This window comes from Sinocyclocheilus rhinocerous, unplaced genomic scaffold (genome assembly GCF_001515625.1).
Source record: "Sinocyclocheilus rhinocerous isolate Xijiao unplaced genomic scaffold, SAMN03320098_v1.1 scaffold1339, whole genome shotgun sequence".
Taxonomy (NCBI): domain Eukaryota; kingdom Metazoa; phylum Chordata; class Actinopteri; order Cypriniformes; family Cyprinidae; genus Sinocyclocheilus; species Sinocyclocheilus rhinocerous.
Window position 1 is genome coordinate 457,883 of NW_015634830.1, and position 27,681 is coordinate 485,563.

Here is a 27,681-nt window from a genome sequence, read left to right on the forward strand (position 1 = left end):
ATATATATATATATATATATATATATATATATATACTGTATATATATAATGTCAGTATATATTATATCAATAAATAAATTATATAAATGTGAAAACATGTTCTGTAACATATTTTAGGTTTCCATACACAAAAATATTTTCGGATATATATTTTATATTTTAATTTGAGAAAATATATACAGTATATATTTTATATTTATCGTATATTGTTTGTTTTATTCATAATTTGTTTTTATGTTATTTGATACATTTTATATGCATTCTATAAAAAGAAAGGGTGTTTTTTTTATTTGAATTGTAAATTTGTTTTTTTTTTCGTTTACACCAAATCTTGGTTCATTTTTACCTTTTTTTGAAAGTTCCCTCAGAATGTCTCTTTGCGCTCGTGAATCCCTTACCCCTCGCCGGAAGACTTTCCACTGTCTCTGTGCTGCACGACCAGATGATATATGAGTGTTACATTACATAAACTGAACAAAACAATGCCCACATTTCCAAACAAAAAGCCCTCAAACAGCTATAAAGTGAAGATTTCGTGTTTAAGCACTTGCATACTAGGAATTTATTACTTCAAGTGCTTTTATCATAAATTATTGCTCAGAAACAGACTACAAAGGACATAAAACACCATAAAAGGCCATTTCTCCAACCTTGTGCTGTCATCTTGAAGTGGGACACAGATGCTGTGTTGAACAAAGAGGAGCAGAAGAAGACCAGCGAGATATTTGACGCCTTTCATCTTGACAGCTTCTTTCAGTTCTGAAGACACACGTTCTGTAAAGATGAGAGAAAAAACACTTTTGAAACCAACCGAACATCTACAAGGCTCTGAGTCTCTCAAAGAGCTCCTTCAACTTACCAATTGATGGAAGAGTTGAGTGTGTTTGGATCTTCTCCTGTTGGTTTCGTGGCCTCTTCTCAATCGTCTGGGTCTTATATAGTCGGTCCAGGTGGGCCGTCCCATCTCGGCAGCCCACACACACACGTACGTTTGCGTTCAGATGCATTAGTGTCAGTCCATTACCCACTCTGGATGAAACCGCTCGTGTTTGCGTAAAGAGAGAGATGTGCCAAAGTACCTCCAGATAAGAGCCGTCCTGGAGGTGTGAGACAGCAGGATGGAGGCTTTCGCAAATAAACCCAGAGAAAAATTACGTGCGAAGTGCTATTGTAGGCAAAAATCAAAAGGGGGAAACGGATACTCTGTTCATGAGAACGTGATAAACTGACTTTTCATGTGTTTTTTTAGTCACATATGATTCTTATGTCCAACTCGAGATGCTTTGCACTGATCAAAATCAGTGTGCTTTGATTAACACAAATCATTTTAATGCAGTATTAATATGTCAGTGACAACATTGTATAAACAAAAGTGGTGGACAAAGTTTCTTCATACAGTATATAAAAATTCCCAGAATTTGATTACTAGCATATCAAATATTTATATATTTGTTGTTTTTAATTTATTTTGTTGAAAATAGTACAATTTGTTGTGCATTAATAACAAACTTAAAATTTAATTGTATTAAAAATGCTATTAATAAATGAGCTTTTTAATAAAATCGGGTTAACAATAAAATCACTACTTTAACTAGAAAAATATTTTAATATTTTTTTTGTAAAAGACAAAAGAGGCTTGGCTTGTAAGAATGAATGGATTTTGAATATATTTCATACTTCTTAAACTTGAAGAAAATGTTATTTAATATGTGTAAAGTGTAAACGTGCAAATAAGTCACAAACAATTGTGCACATTTTTGTTACATTTTATTACAGATTGAAAATATCTCTGCTATATTGTACAAGTTATGGCTTGTATTTTAAAAGTAATGGCACATACAATAAATATTTTCTTAAAAACTCCGATAAGATTTCTTGATACTATACAAAGCTTGATAAAAAATATTTAAAGTGTGAAAATATTTTTAATGCATTAGTTTATGTTTAATATATTTGAATTTAAGAATATTAAAATATTAAATTAACATTAATCTTTTTGTACTTTACATGAAAACTTACAGCTGGCAATGAACTTGATTTGGAAAATACACAATATTGCTCTCCCTAGCTTAAAATAAATTATTATTAATAATAAATAATAATAATAATTAAATCTGAGAGTATTTAATTCAAATACCTTTTTTTTTTTGGAAACAAAAGATTACTCTCATTTTTCTTTAGCTAGCTCATCAAGCTTTGTGTTTACCCAGTAAATATTTCAATGTTTTTTCGGTGTACTAAAGACTCATGACTCAGTTGTTCAGACTGTACATTTGAAACTGATAAACATGACTAAAACGAGTCCGTCTTTGCAGCACAGTACTGTAGCTAAAGGGTTTCTTGTGGATTCAGTGGCAGCTGATGGGGAATCGCACACGCCTGACGCGTTTGAGTGCGTCAAGTGGTCTGGAAGTAACGTGGATTCAGTGCTGTGGGTCCTGGGTGGGCTTATTTGGTCCAGTGGAAAGTTTCACAAGTTCAAGCAAAGCAGTTTTTCAGAAAGTGACTCATATGAGTGTAGACGTGCTGATTGGACGATCCGCCGAGACCGTGGTCTTCATCAGTGTACCACTGACAGAGAGACAGAACAGATCACCAGTGAAAAACACTTATATATCTATTACCATATATCTATTTTAATACTGTTTGGAGCTGCTTTATGGATTGTTGACATGAACAATTCACGTCTTCCAGTGTGACATGCAAAAAACTCTGATGATGCTAATTCTTTTATTAATGTTTAGTAATTGTTTTACAATGTTATTGGTTTTAAGAGACTAAATTAAATGTGTACTTTTAAAAATGAATTTGCTATACTGCAGGACAATTTTAAAAAGGCATATATATAAAACAAATATAAAAATAAATGTAAAAAAACAAATTAAGAAACCTTTTTATATATATGCAATACTTTCAGTAATTTATATATAATATTTTTATTTATGATATAAATGTAGGCATAACTTTGTATTACTTAATATATGTAGAATTTTATATTTGATCAATTAATATGTAATAATATAAATTATTATTATATTTGTATTACTATATTCATTAATTTATTAGAATAACTTTGCATGAATAGAATGCAATTCTGCTGCTGTCTTACCATTGCATCAAAGTCCACTTGTTCATCCACGAGTGCTTTAGAGATCTGAGCAGCTTGTTGGAAGTGAACATTATCTAACAGCACCAATGACAAACAGAAAAAAAAAAAATAATGTGATGAGTTTTCACTTTAACGTCACGTCATTGGTGATATTTTAAAGATATTTACATGTTTATGAAATTTAAATAAAATAATAAAAATATTTTTTTTATTGATCTAAAGCTCAAAATATCAAGGAAACATTTCTGTAGTTTTTAGGAAATATTTTGAATACTTATTAACTAAAATGACTTAAAAGAAAAAAATTAAATTTTTAGGATATTTAAAGAAACAGAAAAAGTAAATAATATATAAGAGCTGAATATGAAAATTTCAGTGAATCAGATTTATGCATTGTACATAATTTAATAAAAATGAACAATATTAAAACAGTTTTTAAAAACACATTTTTTTTTTCATATTAATTTAGTTTCATTTCCATTTATTTAAGTTTTATTTAAGTTTGCTCCGTTGCAGAGACAGGACAAGAGACAGAGATATAGACAGACGGGTCATATCTCACCGTCAGCGGTGCCGTGCACCAGGAGGTACTGGACTGATTTAAAGTTCTTGGCTCTTTCCATCACTGTGGAATTCTGAATAAGAATAATAACATCCCATAAATCCCGTGTGACGCAGCACTTGCGTGAGTTATTTTAGAACTGACTCATGCTTCTCTGTGACGTCATCATGGGGAAACCAATGAGTTTATCAAACAATTTTAGAATTTCCAAGCACAACTTACATCATAAAAGGCCTGGTTCTCCGCTGGCGTCAGCATGTACCTCTCAGTGTAAACAGAGTCTGGGGGAAATTACAGTACAACGGTCTTAACACATGATGGGAAAATGAAATGTACAAGCATAATCAGTGCTGGGTAGTAACGGAATACATGTAACCTGGATTACATGATCAGACCCCAAAAATTAAGTACTTGTAATTAGATTACATTACTTTTGAAAATGCTTATAATCAGATTACAGTAACTTTTTTATGGATTACAAGATAACATTCCCACAATGGAAGTAAATTATTCGAAATGTATTGATTTCATGATATTGATAAACGAATGAAATCTATTTTCTTTCTTTGTTTTATTTGTTGTGTTTTAATCAGTATGGTACACAATAATCACATTGAAGTCTATGTGACAAACGAGCTAGGTCAAAAGTAATCTAAAAGTAATCTAAAAGTAGTCAGACTACATTACCTAATATGTGTAATCCAGGTTATGTTACTTAACTACAATTTTCATCATGTAATGTGTAATCAATTACAGACCACAATTTGCAAGTAATCTGCATTGACAATAACACATAAAGCATACCATAATAGTCCCATTTTGACACCGGAGCGACGGCCATTCCGCATTTAAAAACTCCACTTCCAGCTCCCAGAACCATCGAAGTGACGTAGCCGCCGTAAGACTGCAGCACAAACACATGGTTACTTATACAGTGGCCCAAAAGGATGTATTTGGACTTAAAATGCATGAAAACCAAAGCAAGTGTCATTATTTTAAAGACACATAAAACAAGAATCATCCCTTTAAAATGAAGTTGGTCAGATTCATGATATCAGAACAAAGATTTCTGGTAATTAAACTTACCCAGCCCCAGATGGCAATCCTGTTTTTATCTATGTAACCCATGTCAATAAAGTGTCTAAAAATGAAGAAAAATATATATAATTGTCATTTCTAATAAATTCAATTCAAATGTCAATTATATGCAATGTAATACAGTGGGTACGGAAAGTATTCAGACCCCCTTAAATTTTTCACTCTTTACCAATTATTATAGTTAAAATGTGAGTGAAATATTGCTAGTATACTTCACTACAATTTTTCAGTGTAGAGATGTTGCAAGATGGTTTCTAGGGTCTTCAAGGTGGTTGCTAGAGCATTGCTAAATTGCTAGGTGATTGTTAGAGTGTCGCTAGATGGTTTCAAGGGTGTTCTGGGTGGTTGCTAGGGCATTGTTACGTTGCTAGAAAGTCACTAGGTGGTTTCCGGGGTGTTCTGGGCTGTTGCTAAGATGTTGGTAAGTTACTAGATTGTAGCTAAAATTGGTTTCTAAATTGGTTTCTGAAGTATTCTAGGTGGTTGCTAGAGTATTGCTAAGTGGTTTCCAAGGAGTTCTGGGTGGCTGCTAGGATGTCGTTAGGGTTATTTGGGTGATCATTAGGGGCATTGCTTGATGGTTTCCACGGTATTGCTAGTACATTGCTAGGGCCACTAGAGCATTGCTACAGTTTGTAGCTTCCAGGGTGTTCTTGATGGTTGCTAGGTCGTTACTAGGTTGATCTGGGTGGTCACTAGAGCTTTGCTAGGTGGATTCCAAGCTGTTCTGGGGTGCGTTTCCCAAAAGCATTGATAGCCAACTATGGTCGCAAGTTCCGTCGTTACCAACATAGTTCAGTGATTCAGTGTTTCCCGAAACCATAGTTCAAACGAACATTCGCAAACTTACGTGGTAGGAACTACAGCTCTCGACCTGTGGTTAGAAGTATAGTTTCTTGTTAGTAAGACATATGGACTTATGGATTTAAATTATGCTCTTGGGCACAATAAGCAAGCTAACATGCATAGGCGTAGCTTGACGTTTGAGTTTGGGGGGGCCAAACCGAACCGGTGGATTTGGTCAGACGTACATTTAAACACATTTTAGTTTTGCTATAGTAAATCTACATATTCACATTCACATAGAGCAGTGGCAAGTGCTTGAGGTTGTCATGGTAACCACAGTACAATCTATATCTTCCATTCAATTTAAATATATATACATTTTAATCGATAAATTTTAGAGCGTCCTCAATAAGCGCCGTTTTTGAAGAGTGCGCATGTGCATAAATAAGGGAACCCCGTGACGTAAGAGGAAACCCGCGATTAATCAAACATCAAATAAAGTAAAATGACAGGGAACAAAACATAGTAAATTAGTAATCAGGTGCCATGTTCAATATAGCAGCATCTCAAAGATCTCGAATCAATTAATTAGCAAAAGTTATTACTCCACCACATGCGTGTGACGTCATTAACAACGGCCCTAAATTGTTGAACTAATGTGTTTCAAATGACGGAGATGCGACCGTGTTCGGGAAACAGTCGTGACTGGCTAGTTAGTTTCCACAACAATGCATCGTACTATGGTGGTTAATCAGTGAGCTACGTCGTTGTATGGGAAACGCACCCCTGGGTGGTTACTAGTATGTTGTGAAATTTCCGAGGTGTACTAGGTGGTTGCCAGGACATTGCCAGGTAGTTTCTAGGATGATTTGAGTGGTTACTAAGGCATTGATATGGGAGTTGCCAGGGTGTTCTGTAGGGGTGACCCCGAATAGTCAAAGATTCCATGCTTCGATAGGAGGAGCCTGATTCGACTATCAATCTCACCGTCGAATATTCGCTGAGGTGTTATGATCATGCCATTTTGGCTATATGGGGGTAATCAAATGTCTGATTTCACATAGAACTACCGGTTTTCTCCCTAAAAGTTAATATACAGCCTATTATGATAATGCTGTAAATAAGAATCTGAAAAGAAAGAAGCTTTAAATAAATATTTTAACGTGTGTGAATAAATCCAACCAACCCTATAGATTTAAGTTTCACTTTCCATAATCCGTGACCGACAGAGGACCATCTTGGCGCATCAGAGCCGCACAGACACATTCACTTGTGCATTCGAGGCATTTTGTGCAGATAGCCTATAAGTCATAATATTAACTTTATGTTGTATAAATAACGAAGCGTATTCTATATGAGATAACTGAAATCCCATTGATTAAAAACCTGCTATCTTCAACGCGTGCAGCTCAAAACAGAAATGCAGAACATTAATAACTACTGTCATATACATAACGTTATAATGAGAGCACTATTGTAAAAAATGTTGTGAATTCTTAGGGTTTCGCTGACGTTTAATGTTAAACTCTTTTAATCAAAATATAAAACAATGTATCTGCGAGGCGTCCGTTACACATTTTCCCTGTGTGTTAACGTCAGTCTCTTGGCAATGTATTTTGCCCCCCCGCCCCCAAACATATGATTCGACTATCAGTCGACTATCAGCAAGATTCGAAAATTCCGATTCAACTACGAAAATCCTTAGTCGGGGACACCCCTAGTGTTCTGGGTGGTTTCTAGGATGTTGCTAAGTGGTGTTCACTGTTCATGGTAGTCGCTTGGGCGTTGCTAGGTAGTTTCCAGAGGGTTCAGGGTGGTTGCAGGGTGATTTGGGTGATCACTAGGGCTAGTAAATGTTGTATATTGCTAAGCTCTGTGGTTGCTAGGACATCGCTAGGATTATTTTGGTGGTCACTATAGCGTTGCTACAGACTGTAGCTTCCAGGGTGTTCTGAGTGGTTGCTAGGGCATTGCTAGTGTGATGTGGGTGGTCAACAGGTCGTTGCTATGGTGATTTGGGTGGTCAAAAGGAATCCAGGATCCAGTTAGTTTCCAGGATGATTTGAGTGGTTGCTAAGGCATTGTTAAATGGTTTCTAAGATATAGGTTGCTAAGGTGTTGCTAGGTAGTTTTCATTGTATTCTGGGTGATTGCCTACTGAATCAAGCCAAAAGAGTTTAGATATGGATCCTTTATTGTAAGTCTATGAGATTTTTTCACCATTTTAATATTCAAAAGGTGGAAAATTGTCAGTCTGATCACTTAGTAAAGTAACAGTTCACCTCTCCTCAACAAAACACATGGTTTGAGGAATTATTCATGTCTGGAGCACAAAAACTTCAATAAATATTCACTTGAGAGCAGTGTGGATACATATTTGTACCTAGCGGCTGTTATCTGATCCTCAACTTCGTAAGTGCCGAGTCGTTTGTAGAGGGCATGCATAATTTTGTCTCCTTGGTAACCACTTCCTCTACCATCAAAGCTGGCCACGATCACATTCTCTGTGCTGGCCAAGTATGTGGACCATCCCACCCTGAACCGGAAATCTGACTTCTGACTGCAGGGGCCCGCATATCTACAGGATATGAAAGAATCAAGACTGCAGTGGCCATCAAACCCAGATCAGAGTTCAACATCAGATCACAAAAAAATTGAGCTAGCTTACACGTCAATGAGCAGAGGATATTTTTTGGATTTGTCGAATTTAGGAGGCAGCATCATCTGGTACCAGAGGTCTGAGGGAAAAAACCCCCCCCACAAGATTAGGATTTAAAACAAACATATTTTCTAGGTTATTTGATTAGATTTTTCGCTCTCCTGCAGAGTCAGCCTTACCGAACTCTCCGATCTTCAGCGTGCCGTGCGTAACTGACGGCATTGCGATGTTCTGCAGAGCATTTTCCAAATCTTTGTTATCTTCAAGAACTCTCACCTCTAAAAACCGTTTTGAGAAATTCAGTAAGTTAGTACCAGGAATTGAACTGATACTGAACTGAATTGCACTGATATTGAATGCTAGCCAAACCTGATAATTGACAGATAACGAATAAATTATAAAAAAATTATGCTATTTAATTAATTATAAAAACTATTTTATAATGAATTAATACATTTAAACTAATTTTAATACATGAATACAGCGAAACTCACTCTGATATGCCCTTCTAAAGGGACAGCGCATCAGGAAATAGTGCTCTTAAAGGGTTAAAGTTGTAATCGCTAGACCATAATGGTATTTAGATTGCAATTAATTAGGCAGAAATTTTATAGAATCTTGAAGGAAGTATTTTATATACATATATACAAATACATACAGATATATATAATAATCGTTTTTAGAATATAGTAATATTTTAATAGAATATAATTTTTTTTAATGAATTATATAAATGTGATTACAAGCACTGCAACAAATTTTAAGTTGTTTTCACATAAATGTATTCCAATATATATTGTATATTTTACTGTATAATATACACATATGGCTTTAATATTGAAATTATATTCTTATAAGCACTTTCTATGCTTACAGTATATTACTTATATTACAAAATAATATATGAAAATGTAAATAAAAAATGAATGAATGATGAATGAATAATCTTTTATTTTATTTTTGTAGAGGACATGGGAAGTGGTGGGGATGTGATCGAAAAACGTTCAGTAAATGGGACTTGAATGGGATGCTAACTGCTACTCTGTGAACTAACTGCTAATGCCAGTGATTTTTATGACTTTAATGTTTAGCCGTACCTGTTCCATCTCGGCTGTTTCTCAGTGTATGCAGAGGCAGTCCAGGACCTTCAGAAACAAACAAATAAAAGGAGATGGGAACATTTAATTGTTTTTTTCTTTTGTGTGCTTTATGTACTTTGCATATAGAGAAGTGCTATAAAAAATGAATATACATGACATACCAGAACAGCTCATAAGGTAGTAGGTTCCTTCAGTGCTAAACAGGGCAGAATTATATTTGCACCGGTCTGCATTGAGGGTACAGGTCAGACACTCGCGCTCAGAATGGGAAGCGTCGTTTATGGTGATTCTGCCGGAAAAGCAAATGCATAATTTATTTAATTTTCAACTCAAGAAAATATCTGATTGATTTCAGCTTGTGACACTCACTTGTAAACATTCCTTTGGCCTGGACTTGCATTGTGCTCGTTACTCACATAGTATCTGTGGCAAACAGAGAAAAAAAGTTGCGGAAAGAATCTCGAACACTCAATGACAGAAGTTTCTAGTAAATTAACGTACACAGCATCGTTCGTGACCTTAAGGATGCTGGTGACCTCCCACTTTCCTCTTGTCAGGAACTTCTTTTCTGTCTAGGAAACAATATCGAACAACATAAAAAAAAAAAAAATGCAAACTTACAGAATACATACAACGCTGTGATTCTTCTTGAATTTGACATTTAAAATAGCTGAATGCAAAAATAAAATAGGTTACTAAAAAATGGCTCAATTTGCCACATTTACCTGAAAAAATTATAAATATACAAAAATAAAAAATGCTAAAATAAAATATCTTTCAAATATTATTAGTGTCAATATTCAATACATATTAATGCAATAATAAAACCTTAAATATTAGTTTAACTATACATTTTATATATACAAAATTGGATTAAATTCTGTAATTTATAACTTACTCCATTGAAATAAACAAGATGCTTAAAATGCTCTTCGTCACTCATAATGTAATAACAACTGCTGCCGTCCGGCCGAAAGACAGGTTCATCTGGAGAGAACTACGAAAACAAAGCAAGCAAACCAACAAACAGACATATTAGCTTGACTCAACATTGCATTAAACATCAACTGGTAATTTTGTAATCAAATAATTCATACCCGGCCAACCCAACCAGTGCTGCTTGTGATAACCTGACTCTATATAAAAAAAAAAAACACATACGAGAAAAAAGATTTGCAATTGGATAAAGATTTCGCTTCAGTCAATTCAGTGACTCTACAACAGTCTAAGAAGTAAGAGGTACCAGTGAACTTTCAGTCCAAGCATCGCCGTTGAAGTCATACGTCTTCAAAACAACATAGTTTTGCGTTCTTTTCTGCCACTGCACTGTAATTTGCTCATCGGACACCCATGTAACAGTGCTCAGGTAGTGCTCTCTGTGATAAAACACATCGTTTTAGGTCAAATTACTGTTTCATCTGGTTGAAAGTCTGGTTGATGCAAACTCCAAAACTCCTTACCCTGCACCAACAACACTGGGAACCAGGACTTCATTGGTCGTGGATGTGTTTGTGTCGAAGACAAACAGTTTGACGGTTGGGTTTGGGGTTCCGGCCTTGGAAACAAGCAAATGGGAGTGTCAAAAATTATATTTTGAAGGAATAGTTCACCCAAAAATGGAAATTTGTGTAATCTTTCTCACCCTCAGGCCATCCAAGATGAAGATGAGATTGTTTCTTCATCAGATTTGGAGAAATGTAGCATTACAACACTTGCTCATCAATGGATTCTCTGCAGTGAATGGGTGCCGTCAGAATGAGAGTCCAAACAGCTGATAAAAACATCACAATAATCCACAAGTAATCCACACCACGCCAGTCCATCAGTTAATGTCTTGTGAAGCAAAAAGCTGTATGTTTGTAAGAAACAAATCCTCATTCTGACGGCACCCATTCACTGCAGAGGATATTGTTGAGCAAGTGATGTAATGTTAAATTTCTCCAAAATTGTTCTGCTGAAGAAACAAATTCATCTACATCTTGGATGGCTTGAAAGTACATTTTCAGCAAATTTTCATTTTTGGCGAACTATTCCTTTAACATCACATTTTACTTTAATTTTTTTTCCTTTTACCTTGGGGTACGGTATTAAGACCGTTTCTGGATATTGGCCTTCTCCGTACCATGTGTATTCAATGTTGTGGACTCCTGAGTCATTAAATTTGGCGTACGCCACAAACCTCCCATTTGGTGACCACCACAGAGCAAAGTTGGTGGAGAACATCTCCTCTACAGAGAACACAGATACACAAGATCACTTGCTTTTTTGGACCATTTTCAGTGAACTATTCCAATAAGTCTTCAAAAGGTAAAAGACCTCTGTTATGAATGGGTAACATTCATCAGCATTAAATATGTATCTCTTACCCTCGTACACCCAGTCAGGAATGCCATTGAGGATCAGGTTGTGGGCTCCATCAGTAGTGACCTGCTTGAATGCAGAGGTGGGAGTCTCCTTCACATAGACGTTGTTTTTCCAAACAAAAGCCTGCATGGATTTGAGAAGAATATCACATTTTTGTTGGGTAGGAATATGTGTGCAAAGGTTTTGGAGTTTTGGAAAACAAGCAGTTTTGTAGAAGCTAGCTTGTCCTGATCAAGTACCGTTTACAAGTAAAAACAGTCCAAAACAGTTCTTAACAAATAAGTCCGTGGATTTTGATGTGAGTGGACAACAGAGGATGGACTTTTTCACTGGAGAAAGCAATATTATGGATTATGAACTCATATTTTAGCCAGCATTTTGTCATGCTACAACACTACTTGCTGGAAAGATTAGCTTGCTGCTGGAAAAGCTACAGCCCTCAACATTTAATATATATTTTAGAACATATAGCTAATAACACTAGCAGACACCATGTTTATAAATCACAGTATTTAATTAATTAATTAATTAAACTCATTTAACAAAAAGAAGCTGTGTGCGCAAATATCTCTGTCATGCTATAGTGCTACTTATTGGAAAAATTAGCTTGTTGTTGGAAAAGCTACACTGTTTTTCAAAAATAGCTTAGCTATTGTCACGCTACTGAAAACTGTAGTCAAGTTCATAGCATTGCTTTTTTAGTTAGTTCCAAATCGAAAAGCCATGTGACAAAACAATTTTGTCATGATACAGTGCTACTTGTAAAAATTTGTTAGTTTACCGGAGAAGCTACACTTTCTTTTAGTTAGTTAACCATAAACACTTAAAGTATCTTTTATAATAAATAACCAATGAAACTAGAAAACCCCATAATATATTGATAAATCCCGATATTTAATTACATTTTTCGCTACAAAAAGGAAGCTGTGTGCACAAACATCTGTCATGCTACAGAGCTACCTGTTGGAGAAATTAGCTTATAAGCTAAAAAAGCTACATTGTTTTCGATGCTACTGAAACTATTTTGTCACGCTACAATGCTATTTGTTGGAAAAATTATCTGTTACTGGAAAAGCTATACCATTTTAACTATTGTCAAAAATGTTGTTAACGCTGCTACTTTTAGTTAGCTACCCTCAAAACTGTTTAAATGCACATATTCGCACATGTGGCAAACTAAGTTCCTCATAGACATAAAGAATAAATGATGACATGGCAAAAACTAGTTAAATGACGAAAATACTGATAAGGTTTTATGACATATACAGGTGCATCTCAATAAATTAGAATGTCGTGGAAAAGTTCATTTATTTCAGTAATTCAACTCAAATTGTGAAACTCGTGTATTAAATAAATTCAATGCACACAGACTGAAGTAGTTTAAGTCTTTGGTTCTTTTAATTGTGATGATTTTGGCTCACATTGAACAAAAACCCACCAATTCACAAACAACAAATTAGAATACTTCATAAGACCAATAAAAAATAACATTTTAGTGAATTGTTGGCCTTCTGGAAAGTATGTTCATTTACTGTACATGTACTCAATACATGGTAGGGACTTTTCCACGACATTCTAATTTATTGAGATGCACCTGTACATGACATTACAACTTATGCATGAAGTAGCAAACTGATATGATACTCACCAGTTTGTGGCCAGTTGGTGACCATGCTAAGTATTGGACTTCATGTGGGATATCCGTATTTATAAAATCCCTGAAATAAAGAGCAAGTCAGTCATCTTAAATAAATACAAAGTGATCATTAATCACAGTTATGACACAGCACAGAGATCCATAGCATGCAGTTTGTTAGCATAAACAGCTAGCTAGCGTTATAGAACGATTGTTTAAGTAAAAACACTAGTAAACAAACCCTTTTTCCAGGTCGTAGATGGAATACGATGCAGTGTAGGAGTGTCTCCATAGCTGGTGAAGAAAGCCAACATTAAACATCTGGATACCAAGACGATAAATGATTAATTACCCATCAAAGCGTTTCATTGATTACCTTAGTGTAGTTGCTCAGGAAACAGACATATTTTCGATCCGCTGACACCATGTAATCAAAAGCTGCCACACGGGACTGATAACATCAAAGAAAGACAACCGTTGTAAGTTCAAGGAATCAATACAAACGTGCATTTACATTTAAGCCATTTAACAGATGCTTTTATCAGACTTTCAAACAGATCTAGAGAAACGCTACCAAATTAAGTCAGTATTTATATGTATAAAAACTAATTTGTGTTGCACATGGGTTGATTCGAATAAACCATTTCAGAATTTCAGAAGAAACATGAGTGGTGCTTTCTTGTACAAAACTGGTTTTTAGTACATAGCTATGTGGTTGCTAGGGTATTCTAGGTAGTTGCTAAGTGGTTGCTTACTGCGCCAACTATAAAAAGACCCAACCCCACGTCTTTAAATGTAAATTTATGGGATTTTTCACTTGTTTAATCGCCCATCTGACAAAAATCATAGAAATCACTTAGACAAGTGTCATGGTTCACACACATCCAGTATGTGACATTCAAACCACATTTCAAAACACCATTTACTATTCAGAAAAGATTAAATGTGGCAAACGCTCTTACAAATATCTGTTGGTTCACAAATTCACTTCCATTTCCTGTGGTTGCACTGATCAGGTACAATGAACCTTCTCCTGTCTTGTGAAGATATTCATCATCTGCATGAAAATAGTGCAGAAATAGTGCAGCAAATGATTTAATTGCAAAACATGTCAATATCCACTTACAGAAGTTTACTTGCAAACAGTATCATGGTATTACCATGTTTTTTGACATGGTATGTAAATACCACAGAACATGAATATGCACTTAAAAACACAAAAAATACCATATGGTAGAACCATATAAAAAACAGGGTACATGGTATATTTCAAAGTACCATAGTGTTGCTATTTGATACCATCAGTGTACCACGGTACAGTCACCGTATACTTTATATTTGGGTTTATATATTTATTTGTAGGGGTTATTTATTTCATAGTACCTGAGACCCATCGCATGTTGTATGACTTGGTTCTTGCAGTTCCATTGAAGTAATCTTCTAGAGTAAAAGTCCTCTGGGATTCAGTTTTATCCTCTGAGAGAGACGCAGACAGACAGACAGATCATAGATAGATAGATAGATAGATAGATATGATTTACTGTAGCACAAACGTTGTCAATGTGTTTTATGAAAAAATGTCAATTATATAAGCAAAATCATTATCCTGTAACAAAGTTCAGATTGAGGGGAAGATAATAGCTCAGATAAGAGCTGCAGAGCGTTCCGTTCAGCATCTAAAACACTGATGTAAGCACTCCTGCAGCCAATCACCTGTGACAGCCTAACTACAGCATTACTTCAGTGAGACTTACACACCCATAAAACATCTCTGACTAACAATTTGACATTTATAAGTTTAACATGAATCCATAGAGCTATCAATCACCAATAGCTATTGATTTCATGAGGCATATTAATAAACGTATCCAAACACATGCGCATGGATTTATCCATATACAATCACCTACCGTTGAGAAAAATGGCTGTTGGAACAGCTATTAACACAACGATCACTACGATCCCAAATGCTGCCAGAACCCATTTTCCAATTCCCTAAAAAATGTCAAGAATAACACTCACTTTTAAATCAATCATATACGCAAAGAACGCAGCACCTTGTGATACTCTCCAAAATGCGCTTTTACGCACAACTTTCTAAAGTTAAAAACGTACTTTTACAGACTGTGCACTCGATATTTGCACTATTAAGCACTTACTGACCATCTTAGAGTGAAATGCGAGAGTCTTGGTTCAGAATTCCGTTATTTTCCAGCGCAATTCGGTTTCTCTGTCGCTCCCGAGAGTCGAATAGAGCAGGAGTGTTAAATATTACATCAACTTTGCTTGTAAAGGAAACAATAAAATGGTGACAGATTAAAGTTCGCATTCCTTTAAAACGCGGTATCTTAGTCAGTGATACAGTATTTTTTCTGTAGCGCATGCCACAACTATAATGAAGCTGAGTGTGGCGTTTTCTGCACAAAAACAAACTTTTCTCGAGTTTGTCACGATGGCATGTTATGAGGGAAAAGAGTCAGTGCCCTCAACTATTCATGCAAAATAAATCATTTTACATTTGCATTATCAAACGCTCTATATTTGCCTTATTACATGAGCCGTGAGGATGACTCGTGAGAAGCGTGTATGCATTACATGCAGTGATATCCAATTCGCGATCCGTTCTTTTGAACTGATTCGATTTGGTAATAATGACTCGGTCGAAATGGTTTGTAAAGCGCAAATAAATACAAAACTCGTGCATTGGTAAAATTGCTGGGAATCATTAATGTTTTTATTAATGACTGTCAGTCGTATTAATATTTGAAATACTAGTCTTTGTTGTTCAGGTACTGGTCCAACATGTTCTACAAAAGTGATAAACAGCCATTTTACAACAAAAACGAAACGTGGACACTTTTCAGCGCTGATCGACTGGCTCATGAATCGTCCGATTCGATTCATTGAAACATCGATCGAACGGATTTGAATCGGACTTCCCAACAATTTTACCTACTAATGACAGAAAACGGTTTAAAATGAGTAAACCAATTTATGAATCAAAGCTTTAAAACTTAACCTACATTTTACATTCTGTTATAAATAAAAACAAAAGTGTTTTAATGAAAATATGAAATGTTAGCAGTATGATTTAGGCCTAGCCTAAATAATGAATTAAAGGCAAAAAACAAACATTTGACATAGTATTTCATCAAATATTATCCAGAATGGAATTCATGCCATAATGGCATTACATTTTTCTAAACTAAGAAACAGTGCTATTTTCTCCATATTAATCGTATGTAAGCTTATGGAAAGCCAGCATTCCCTCGCACATATTGTAAGGGCCTGTTTTCTCACAGCTTTACAGCACAGCATATTGTCTCTCAGACCATAAAATTTATGATGGTCATTGATAAAGCAAATAATAAATAATGTGAGCTGACATAGGCGCACTTCCTCGAGTTGTTTTAAAGGAGATGAAGCATGTGTTTGACCTTAGCATACTGGCGTCCACACGCTCTGTATGAAAACAAATTCCCCGATTTAAGTTTGTAAGGATTTAACAACACAAATACTACATCAAAAATAAATAAAATAAAAATAAACATTTTAACATAATTTAATGAATTAAGTCCTAAAAAGCTATTCTAAACCTCATGTAGGCCATTTTGAAAAATAGATTGCATATGTTTCTACTTTGTATAAACAATTTGATTAAGTCAGAGTGGATTTCCTCCCACATTAGACATTTATTTCCAAATATTATGATTCAGGAATAGGGTGAACACCTCTTTTTGGCATAAAGCATTATGCATTGCATTGATTTTCCATTCTTCAGTCGTTTCTGTGTTCTTTGAAAGAGTGTGAGTGAGTGTATTTATTTATTTTGGTGTCTAAGCATATGCTTCCTTTGGGTGTGGTGTTCAATGCTATTTTATAACCGTGGATTGCAGTCGTGCACTGTGTAGTTGTGGTTTCTCGAGAGTCAATGATTGTTTACGGTGTTGCCACTGCATTTAAAGCCACAGAGGAAAGAACAACTATTGGATAACTAGCTGGAGGGAGCTGCAGGGAAATTCGATGTCAATATTTTCCAGGCAGGTTTTAGTATCGAAAGAGCTCCTTGGAAATATAAAACTGTATATTAACATTATGTAATTTTATTAATTCAGAGAGACTTAAAGTGCACTCAAGGCAAAAACTGTCACAGGAAAACGAATTAAAGATGATTTATAGGCCGATATTTGGTCATTTTGACAAAACGTTTAATGCATAACAACATTGTGCCAATGACACTAATAGTTCTTTTGAACCAATTCTTTAAATGACTCTACTAAAATGATTCACATCGACTGAATTTTTGTTGTTCTTAATCAAGTCGTAAAAAAACCCAACACTATCTCATGGCAATTCGTAACTATTTTACGTTTTGGGAAACTGGTCGCTAATTCGTATAAATTCATACAATCTTATACGTTTTTGTGCAATCTGCTTACCCCCACTGAGCCAGGGGTGGACTTAACCAATAAGCGAGGTGAGCAGCCGCTTAGGGCCCCATCTGATATTGCAGAAACATATTTGCAGCGTTGAACAATAGCCAATCACAGACATATCTGTTCATTTCTTGAACGCAATGACCAGAAGCGTTTAAGTTAGAATCCACTCACCGCTCAAAATGTAGAGTTTGCTGAGTTCTGCAAGCTCGGGAATCCTCTCATTATAACAAAGTGTAGATACAATGTAAATAAAAGATTCGTTGTGCAGTGTAGAGTGCTTATTAACGGAACGTTGTGAGATGGCAATAAACTGAAGTGAGTGACAGCTTTTAGTGATTATATGAGGGAGCGCTCTTTGCGCGCATTCTAGGCTGAATATTACTGACTGTCTCAGAACAGAGATATTCACCTCAGTAAAGAAAGTATTGTTTTTCAAGTCATAATTTTATTTGTCTTGATGTTTCAAAATGACTCTCTTGTGTGCTTTTCATTGGTGCGCCGCCCTGTTGAAAAAAACAGCATATGCTGGTTAGGTATGTTTTGAAGCTGGGATGCTGGTTTGAGCTGGTTTAAGCTGGTCCTTTGCTGGTTTGAGCTGGTCCTTTGCTGGTTTAAACTGGTACTTTGCTGGTTTATGCTGGTCATGTGCTGGTCTTAAGCTGGTCGGACAAGTTTAGGACCAGCACATGACCAGCAAAGGACCAGCTTAAACCAGCTCAAACCAGCATCCCAGCTTCAAAACATACCTAACCAGCATATGCTGTTTTTTTCAACAGGGCGGCGCGAACTGCCGCGCACTCGTAGCCTATAAATGCACATATAAATGCACTTGTATAAATGCACGAATGCAATGACTGGAGATTTTTGCTTAATAGATTACATTTTCGATTTGTTTCTCGGCAAACCCTACCATATGCCTTCAGAACACTTGGACTATGGAATGAGTTGCATGGGATTTCATCTTTGTAAAAATATTGAAAAAGTTTACAATTTATTAAATGGACAAGTGCAAGCATTTTTTAATCTTCTTTTGTTATCCCCCCCCAAAAAGGTAGCCTAATATGGCTTTAGAACAGCATCAGGTTGACTAATTACTGGTTGTGAAGGGATAAATAAACTATGAGAGCGAACGAGCAAAATAAGGGTTAGTCGTAAAAGAGCACATAGTTATTGTGTTGGGGCCCCATACCTGGAATTTGCTTAGGGCCCCCAAATCACTAAGTCCGCCCCTGGGTGAAGCTCGATTTTTTTTCTTCTAAAAATCGTATGTTTTCGTACAAATCACAGCATGTGAATTTTTGAACTTGTATAAAGTAGTGACGTTTTATCATGTTATTGGGTTGAAAAACCTGCTGCATTTTATCGTCAATCAAATTACTAAATCTAAATTACCTAAAATTGTGAATTAATAATAATAATTAAAAAATAACTTTTAAAATATATGTATTTATTTATTTCTATTATTATTATTTATTATATTTTATCAAGGGTTGAAATCAAACTGGCTGTAACCGACCATATTGCATTTTTTTAGAACAAAAGGACTCAAGCTAATATAACATAGAAGATAACATACGATAACTAAGGGCTTTTTCCAATGTCAAAGGCTGTAAAATACGACAGATTAGATATTTCACGAAAGATTTTTATCATATAGGAGTGAAAGGTCACATCCACGCATTCAAGACAGGCGTTTACTGTAATTATGGTGCTAATTTTGCGATAAGCAAGTCACAATTCCAGGATGACTTTAGTTTTTGACCAATCAGACCAAAGTCTACTGATGTCACTGAACGGCTCCTGCAATAAAGGGGCTGAAAAGATGTGATGTCACAGAAAACAGCCGGAAACAGTAAAAGGCCATGTGCGCTGTATTTAGCCTGTTTACAACCGTCTTTGGAAGTAGATCTTAAAAATTGGTGACGCAATTAATCTGCGGCAGTGCTTTGAGCAAAAGTGAATTATGACATTTTACAAAATATTTCAAATTTGCGACTCAGAAAGGCTGAAGGAAACTTCAAAGAATAATTTTTTCCATATCGGCGGATCTTCAGAAATCATTTAACAGCAGACAACAAGGGTTTAAAAGCCTGTTAAAAGCTCAACAAATATCATAGTGTATTCTTTATTGACTGCGCTCAGGTGGAACTATCGGTCTCATCTGCCACAAAGCGGACTTCCTCTGCAAACAAGTACACACACACACACACTCACTTAAATTCGATATGGCCTAATGCAGCATGGGCCGCAGCACATTTAAAACATCCTCTTTTTTTAGTTGCTTTTAACAGGTGATGTGCTTTAACGACATTCTAGTGGCATCAGGGACGATGTCATGCCACTTTTGGTCCAGTAATGACTTGTTTATCAAGAAAAACACATAATTATTCTGTGACACAATAATGGATCATAGCACTTACAAATTTCCAAGTGCACAGCAATACGTCAGAAACATAAAAAGACATCTGCAATTCTTAAATTAAAAATTCTCAAATTATTGATTGATTTGAAATATCTCAGAGCCTAAACACTGGAAGAGTCTTTGCTGGAGTTTTTGATTGGTTTGAGAGGATGTGGGTTATCAGTTATAAAACTGGAGACATGTTTATCCAAGATAAGGGTCATTTTGATGATAAGTATCTGGGGTTTAATGCATCAAAAGCGTAGCTAACATAAATCCGGGTTTGGCCTTCTACATCCTAAAACGTCAAAACAAATTACTGTGGAGAGTTCACTTGTTCACAAACATTGCAGACTGCAGGAGAAAGTATGTGAACTGCTAGTGTGTGTTCAATAAAGACCTACATAAAAATACACAAAAAGAAAACATACATTGTTTGCATGTTTTTTAAGCAACAGATGAAATGTAATGAATTAATTTATGTAGAAAACCGTTATCATTATTATCATGACATTTTCTATATACAATTGTTTTGTTTACTGTGTGGAGACGTGCTGATATCGCGTTTGGTCTCGTTGTGTATCGCGTATCTTGTTAGTGTCTGCGCTTGCTTGGCCATTTGTTGTGGAAAAAAATAAGGAAAGTGTGTTCAAGCGCCAGCTGAAAACAGTGTAAAGAAAAACTCTTTAAGAGAAGCAGTCTTTATCAGCGGAAGTTAAAAGCAGCTCGTAAGTGTATTTACTTGTCTCATTAGTGTTTAGTGCAGTTGTCGTTGCTAGGAAACGCTTGTTTTGTTTACTGTGTGGAGACGTGCTGATATCGCGTTTGGTCTCGTTCTGTATCGCGTATCTTGTCAGTGTCTGCGATTGCTTGGCCATTTGTTGGAAAAAAAATAAGAAAAGTGTGTCCAGCTGAATTAATTTAGTATTCTGTTAGACGGGTATAGTCGCTTTGGATAAAAGCGTCTGCTAAATGACTAAATAAAAATAAAAATAAAAACAATTGAACAAAAATACATAATTATTATTGTTTTTATTTAAATAATAATGTTATTGTTTCCTTATATTTAAATAAATAATATTGATTATAATAATAATAATTATAATCGGTATATTTGGGATTGTATATAGAAAGCAACAATAGTTAATAATTCTTCTTATTGTTGATATTTATTATTGATATTTAAATAATAATAATATTAATTTCTAATTATATGACTCATAATAATAGCTTTATTTTGGATTGTATATAGACAGCAACAGCAGCAACAACAACAATAATAACTTGTTTTTTTTACTAATAATAATTATTACTATTATTATAATTATAACTAATATTAACAACAATTATTTTATTATAACAGGTCCGTGGATGATGCGGTGAACATGCGACTGCACTATATCCTGCAGGATCTGGACAAACCAGGGACTTCTGTGAGGATCCTGTTTGTGGACTTCAGTTCGGCCTTTAATACAATCATCCCAGCACTCCTCCAGACCAAACTAACCCAGCTCTCTGTTCCTAGCTCTATCTGTCAGTGAATCACCAGGTTTCTGACAGATAGGCAACAGTTAGTGAGAATAGGTAAATTCACATCAAACAGCTGCACCGTCAGCACTGGCGCTCCTCAGGGGGTGTGTTCTCTCCCCACTGCCCTTCTCCCTCTACACCAACGACTGCACCTCTACTGACCCCTCTGTCAAGCTCCTGAAGTTTGCAGACGACACTACAGTCATCGGCCTCATCCAGGACGATGATGAGTCTGCATATAGAAGCGAGGTTGAGCAGCTGGCTGTCTGGTGCAGTCTTAGCAACCTGGAGCTCAACGCTGAAAGGATTATTGGTGCTCCCCTGCCCACCTTTCAAGAACTTTATACATCCAGAGTGAGGAAAAGGGCTAATACTATAATACTAATAAACTATACTATACTATTCTAATACTACTAATAATAATCTATTCGTAACCCAAGTACGAGGTTTAAAAAAGTCAAGAAAGTGAAGTTGAATAGAAAGAGATGCTGAAGGCAAAACAGGTGTCTATTTTTAGCATAAAGCCAGATTACTACTCCAGACCTGTATAGCAGCGCCACCTGCTGCCCAAGCAGTGACGCCAAACATAACATATAAACATCATAGCCCCGTTAAATATCGTCATTTAATCAGCTTCAACACTTTTTAGAAAGCTTAAAATGCTTTGAATTACAAACAGGAAGCTCCATCCAGAGTTTCCTCAATACCAGCTTTTACAGTTCGGTGTTTTTCGTGTTCGTCACAGCTCTGTAAATGTGAATGTCCCTTTGAGAGTCATAATGGACCTCTTGCACAGAGAACCTCCGCCGTAGCTCCATGAGGAAGCGCTCGTCTCGCTCGTAACGAATCCGACAGGACAACAACACCACCGTGTTCTCCGAGCTCAGGTGTTCAAGAGTCTGCAGGAGGGCGGGAAACGTCTCCTCCAGGTAAACAATGTCGGCTCCCAGGATCAAATCAAAGCTGCCTGTGGGATACAGATGTAGATTCTCACCCCAGGTAAGTTCAGATACCCGTACCGCCCCCTGCTGGCTGGGAGGAATGTTTTCACGCACATTGGCAGCCAGAAATTCCAATGCAGGCTCTCGGTCTGTAATTGTCACATTGGCTCCTGCAAGAATTAAGTATTACTAAAATAATTCAGAAAAAAAAAAAATGTTTCAGGCAAAGTATTCATTCTTACCAAGCAGAGCAGCTACAATGCCCACCAAACCTGTGCCAGCTCCAAGCTCAATAACCCTTTTTCCTTTCAGATCCACCTTTCCCATCTCCAGGAACATGCAGAGCACTACTGCCTAGAAAATAAACAAGGATGGACTATTAATTTATGATGACTGGAAAAGGTACACACTTGTAAGCAAATCCTGAGGGATTCAAACCTACAGCCTTTTTTCCCCCAGTCCAGTTTTTAACCCAATAAGTGCAGATGATGAACCTGAACTTACTGCGTCCCAGACCACAGCAGCGACACCCAATCGGTTCCAGTCCTGACTGAGTCTGATCCTGTGATTGGCCAGATGAAATTCAGCTGAAGTCTGGTGAAGTTTTGACAGCGCAGGCAGTAGATTCTCATCATAGGGCACCAAAGCCATCTTGAGCTGTTAAAATGCCTGACAAGACCAAAAAATATAGAGACATAAAATATGATTTAGTTAAGGACTTTTCAGTACTTTAATCATAATATAAAAGTTAATTATAGAATAAAAGTCATATCTGATACCTTTTTATGTCGTGTTGTATGTAGTAGAACGACTTCAGCGTGGTCCACTCAGCGATCTGTCGTTCGTCCGTTTTTACTGCTGTCAGTCGTGACTCACCTGCGCCATCTGATGTTTAGGCGTGTAACTGCTAGTGGTGTTTCATGAAGGAATACGCCAAGATGCTCAAACTCTTATTTTCGTTCTCTGAAAAAACATGAAAAAAAAAAAACAAGAAAAGAAAAGGAAGAGAGAGAAAAAGCCCAGTGAGGATGTGGTCACAATTAAGGAAGTGACTTTGACACAATTATTTCTGCTGATTATCTGTGTTGCTACAGTCAGGCTTGTTTTTGTAACCTTCTGCGTCATGGACCCGATTGAGATCGCTTTCGCACATTCGCATCAGTCAATATTTTTCCCCCCCATGCTTTTTATTTTATATTGAATTATTAGTTATTATTAGTTAGTTTGGGTTCTAATCTGCCATTTTCTGTCCGTCTGACTAAATGTAAGTTGGTCTACATTGTATTAATTTTGACAGTTGCTGTAATAATATGGTCTTTTTGTCGTGTGACAACTCTTCAGAGGAAAAAAAAAACGTGTGTGATAAATACTGCATTCTTGTATATTTAATTGCATGAGCTCAGTATGTGTGAGTGCGTAGTTTATGGGTGAAGGACTGCTTTTCAGCTAATGTGAACCTCACATTTGACTTTTCTGTGAAACAAAGTAGAGGATATATCAACCAAAAAGGTCTATAATACCTGGAGAAAGCTCATCTCAATGGCAGATGAAGAATGTAAACACCATGTGACCGATCCTTCTGGACCCAAGCATTTAAATGTGATATGCAGATGCACAAATTAATAAATAAATAGTTGTTAACAGAAGTAATTTAACCCTGGTTTCTATTAAATGTAATTGTGCTGATATTCTCATAAACTGTAACATGTGACTTGTCCGAGTTTGAGGAACAAACATTCAGCCGCTTATAGCAGTGTGCAGACTGAAGGAGAAGTTCTCACAGACAGAAAAGTTCATCATATACTGTTGATAGGGCTTTAAATTAATTTATTCTTCCCTCTATATTTCACCTTATTCTCTCATGTTTTCCAGCTCGTCTTCCCATTCCTGTCATCACCAGAGACTCTGCATGTTCTTCATCATCAGGATCATCACAGCAGAACTGTTCACTGCTATGTTCAGTGTTGAATGTGAGTCATGTGACTCTCTCCTGGTACAAATGAAACTGTTTATTGTCCAGCATCAGTGTGTCTGATCTCAGCAACAATCTCTCTCTAAATCTGGAGATCGAGTGTCTGGATGAATCCTACAGCTGTGTGTTGAACAATCCCATCAGCAATCAAACCAAACCACTCAACAGCACTGAACTCTGTCAGCCATGTCCAGGTATGGCAGTTGTGATATTAATTAACATTTATGGAAAACAAACCACAAATAAATTTCTTTCTGTTCAGATGTTGTTTTTTTGTCGTTATGTACAGTGGGGAAAATATTATGTAATTATGTAAATGTAATTTTTATGGTAGGTTTATTTTAACAGATAGAGACAGAATATCAACCCAAAAAAACTAGAAAAAAACACATTATATAAAGGTTAGAAATTGATTTGCATTTCAGTGAGGTAAATAAGTATTTGATCCCCTACCAACCAGCAAGAATTATGTTTGGAGGGAGAGAAATGCTGATTCTGACCCCAAGAACACCATCCCTACAATCAAGCACGGAGGTGGAAACATTATGCGCTGGGGCTGTTTTTCTGTTAAGGGTACAGGACGACTTTACCGCATTGAGGGGCAAATGGACGGGGCCATGTACTGTAAAATCTTGGACGAGAACCTCCTTCCCTCAGCCAGAACACTGAAGATGGGTCATGGATGGGTCTTCCAGCACGACTTACCTCTGTGCTTGCCAACAAGGGTTTCTGAACCAAGTATTAAGTCATGTTTTGCTTGGGGATCAAATACTTATTTTACTCACTGAAATGCAAATCAATTTCTAACCTTTATATAATGTTTTTTTGTTCCTGGATTTTTTGGGTTGATATTCTGTCTCTATATGTTAAAATAAACCTACCATAAAAATTACAGACCATTTTTTGGCTGATATTCTGTCTCTATATGTTAAAATAAACCTACCATAAAAATTACAGACCCTTCATTTCTTTGTAAGTGGGCAAACTTACAAAATCAGCAGGGGATCAAATAAATATTTTCCCCACTGTAGGTGCAGGTTTTCAATAAAATCTATTTTTCTGTCCTCAGACCGCATCCACTGTTGCCGTTTCACCGAAGCTGTGATTCGATTGGTCATCTCTGCTGTGGTGGGCGTGGCTACTATTGCCATAATGGTTTATGACATCAGATCCAGAAGAGATGAAAAGAAACTGAGAACATCACAATCAGTCCTTGAATGAAGAACCTTGGATGAATAGTTATTTAGTTCTAGTCAAAAGTCATGGAAACTCATTGGACAAAAAGAGCGGTAACCCTGCAAGATGCTAATGATAAAATTTTTGCACAGAAATTTGTGTGGTTTCTTTTTTCATATACAGAATATTGCTTTGCATATTTCACTTCTTCAAAGACACTTGAAATCTAAAGCATGAGTTTAAAGATTCTTCTTTGTTTAATCTGCTTGTCATTCAATCAGGACTGAATGGAGTCAGTTTGAACTGAACATCAGAAACTGAAGGTTGTTTGTAGATTGTTGAAGGGTTTCATTTTATATGTTCAAATGCTAATACAACAACTACATATAAAGAATCTATTGGTTGTAATTCTTACCAGTCAACTTCCATTTTTGATAACGAAGGATAATTATTTTTATAATTTTTTTTTTGGTAATCAACATTGTCACAGTACCCAAAGTATTCCTTTAATAATTAATGACAAAATAATTAAAATTTTAAACTGATTGTAAAAATTGAGTTCCCTTTCGATACTACACTCGTACTGCATCTTGCTAGATGCATATGGGAAAAAGCCTTTTTTCTCCTGAACTGAAGCCTTTTTTCATTCATGCAGTGAAACTGCACGGCCATTGGTCCGTGCAGTGTATTAAAAACAAACCAATGGCTAGGCAGCGGAGCTGCACGAGCGTATGGCGACGAAGCCCGCCAAAGCCTGCCAAAGCCCGCCAGAATGGGCGGGGCATCTGGCTATATAAGCGGGCGTTTGCCACAAGATTCTCAGATTTCTTCTCCTTCAGCGACGACTCTACGTCTTCAAGCTGATCCGAAGACGCTCGCCGTTGACACGCCTTCGCAGCTGGAATCGGGACCTCTCAGCACGGCTGACCTGCTTCTCCGCCACTTCAGCGACGCAGCAGTTCCGGTCTGTTTCCCCTGCCGCCATCCGGCGATACTAAAAGAGCTACTAAAAGAGTTTAGCGTTGTTGCAAATGCCACGCCGTTACTGCGGTTCGTGTGAGTCTCCCCTGCACGCCGATGACGGCCACACGGAGTGCGTTTCCTGATTCCTGCCGGGGTGCTGTGAGCGAGCCCACGTCGGCCCAGATCCCGCGTGCCTTGCTCTCGCCCCAGAGAGAGTATTCTCCCGTCCTTTTCTCCCAGTCTGATCAGCGTCCCTCTGCTGGTGCGAGCAACCTGATCTCATTTGGGGGAAGTGAGGACGAGCTGCTTGATGACAGCATGTCATTGGCAGCATTGGATGCAGAGGAGCTGTTGGGCTCGGTGAATGACCCCACCCCCTCACCATCATCCGCGCCCAGCGCCACCAAAGACGGGATGGATGCCGAGCTTCTCCGTATCCTCTCCAAAGCGGTTGAAGAGCTGGGTTTAGAGTGGTCTCCACCAGAGGAGCCCTCTCGCAGCCGTCTGGATGAGTGGTTCCTGCCGGGGCGCCACCAGTCCCCTCATCAGCATTCCTCTCCGTTTTTCCCGGAGGTCTATGACGAGCTCACCAGATCGTGGCATGCTCCCTACTCCACCCGCCTCCGTACTGCTTCTTCATCCACCCTCACTTCCATCGACGGGCCTCTGCTCGCCCTAAGTCTGCGACGACTCAGCAGCCCGCAAAACTAGCACCTGCCGCAGGGACGCTCTCGCTCGGCCAAACGTTACCCTCTTCCTAAGCGCCAGAGACCCCGACCTAAGATTGCATTGGACCTGGCGCCTCAGGCGTCATCCTGATCTGCGAGACAGGAAGAGGACGGGGTCAGATCTCGCTACGGCCGGACCGCCCCTCAAGCAGCCTCTCTTAGACCTCTTGACACCCCGTTCAACTCCGGGTACAGTGGGAAATGTGTTTTTTGCAAA

At 37.0% G+C, this 27,681-nt stretch overlaps 3 protein-coding genes and 1 long non-coding RNA gene across 6 annotated transcripts in view; all 4 read right to left on the bottom strand.

Annotated features, from left to right (window-relative positions):
• The window catches only part of LOC107745991 (glucagon-1-like), a 2,712-nt gene extending 2,372 nt beyond the window's left edge, over positions 1-340 (bottom strand). Inside the window, exon 1 of the mRNA XM_016560023.1 lies at positions 324-340. Within this exon, the coding sequence (XP_016415509.1) occupies positions 324-340 (17 nt within the window). The remainder of the gene's footprint in view (positions 1-323) is intronic.
• A 14-nt stretch (positions 341-354) lies between these two features.
• Positions 355-920, bottom strand: LOC107745998 (uncharacterized). Its single transcript, XR_001640646.1, has 3 exons — positions 860-920; positions 651-774; positions 355-430 (listed from the first exon to the last, which is right to left on the bottom strand). It is a non-coding gene; the product is annotated as an uncharacterized LOC107745998 (long non-coding RNA).
• A 1,200-nt stretch (positions 921-2,120) lies between these two features.
• Positions 2,121-15,518, bottom strand: LOC107745999 (dipeptidyl peptidase 4-like). The gene is made up of 26 exons (XM_016560028.1): positions 15,478-15,518; positions 15,225-15,309; positions 14,698-14,790; positions 14,277-14,371; positions 13,691-13,765; positions 13,556-13,608; positions 13,327-13,396; positions 11,681-11,801; positions 11,388-11,542; positions 10,775-10,869; positions 10,558-10,690; positions 10,412-10,450; positions 10,213-10,311; positions 9,816-9,886; positions 9,684-9,737; positions 9,476-9,603; positions 9,312-9,359; positions 8,394-8,492; positions 8,224-8,293; positions 7,939-8,133; positions 4,758-4,812; positions 4,476-4,575; positions 3,894-3,952; positions 3,672-3,744; positions 3,110-3,183; positions 2,121-2,571 (listed from the first exon to the last, which is right to left on the bottom strand). Exons 1-26 carry the CDS (start codon positions 15,478-15,480, stop codon positions 2,479-2,481), a joined length of 2,235 nt encoding a protein of 744 aa, XP_016415514.1. The 5' UTR covers positions 15,481-15,518; the 3' UTR covers positions 2,121-2,478.
• Positions 15,519-22,266: 6,748 nt separating this feature from the next.
• mettl21a (methyltransferase 21A, HSPA lysine) lies at positions 22,267-24,558 on the bottom strand. 3 transcript variants are annotated; one of them, XM_016560013.1, is made up of 5 exons: positions 24,476-24,558; positions 23,502-23,588; positions 23,130-23,294; positions 22,868-22,979; positions 22,267-22,795 (listed from the first exon to the last, which is right to left on the bottom strand). In XM_016560013.1, the coding sequence occupies exons 3-5, from the start codon at positions 23,274-23,276 to the stop codon at positions 22,398-22,400; spliced, it is 657 nt and encodes a 218-aa protein (XP_016415499.1). In that variant the 5' UTR covers positions 23,277-23,294; positions 23,502-23,588; positions 24,476-24,558; the 3' UTR covers positions 22,267-22,397. The 3 variants fall into 3 exon arrangements, with proteins under 3 accessions (XP_016415499.1, XP_016415497.1, XP_016415498.1); XM_016560011.1 differs by having other exon boundaries at positions 23,405-23,588; XM_016560012.1 differs by lacking the exon at positions 24,476-24,558 and adding an exon at positions 24,146-24,184 and having other exon boundaries at positions 23,405-23,588.
• Positions 24,559-27,681: the final 3,123 nt, after the last annotated feature.

Coding starts and splice junctions, on each gene's coding strand:
- LOC107745999 (XM_016560028.1), bottom strand. Junction 9,604..9,683: donor GGCCAAAGGAATGTTTACAA/GTGAGTGTCACA, acceptor CTTTTCCGGCAG/AATCACCATAAACGACGCTT. Junction 4,813..7,938: donor GATCAGATAACAGCCGCTAG/GTACAAATATGT, acceptor CTTCATTTTTAG/ACACTTTATTGACATGGGTT.
- mettl21a (XM_016560013.1), bottom strand. CDS start 23,276: ATGGCTTTGGTGCCCTATGATGAGAATCTACTGCCTGCGCTGTCAAAA. Junction 22,980..23,129: donor CTGCTGTGGTCTGGGACGCA/GTAAGTTCAGGT, acceptor TTTATTTTCTAG/GCAGTAGTGCTCTGCATGTT. Junction 22,796..22,867: donor CATTGTAGCTGCTCTGCTTG/GTAAGAATGAAT, acceptor TAATTCTTGCAG/GAGCCAATGTGACAATTACA.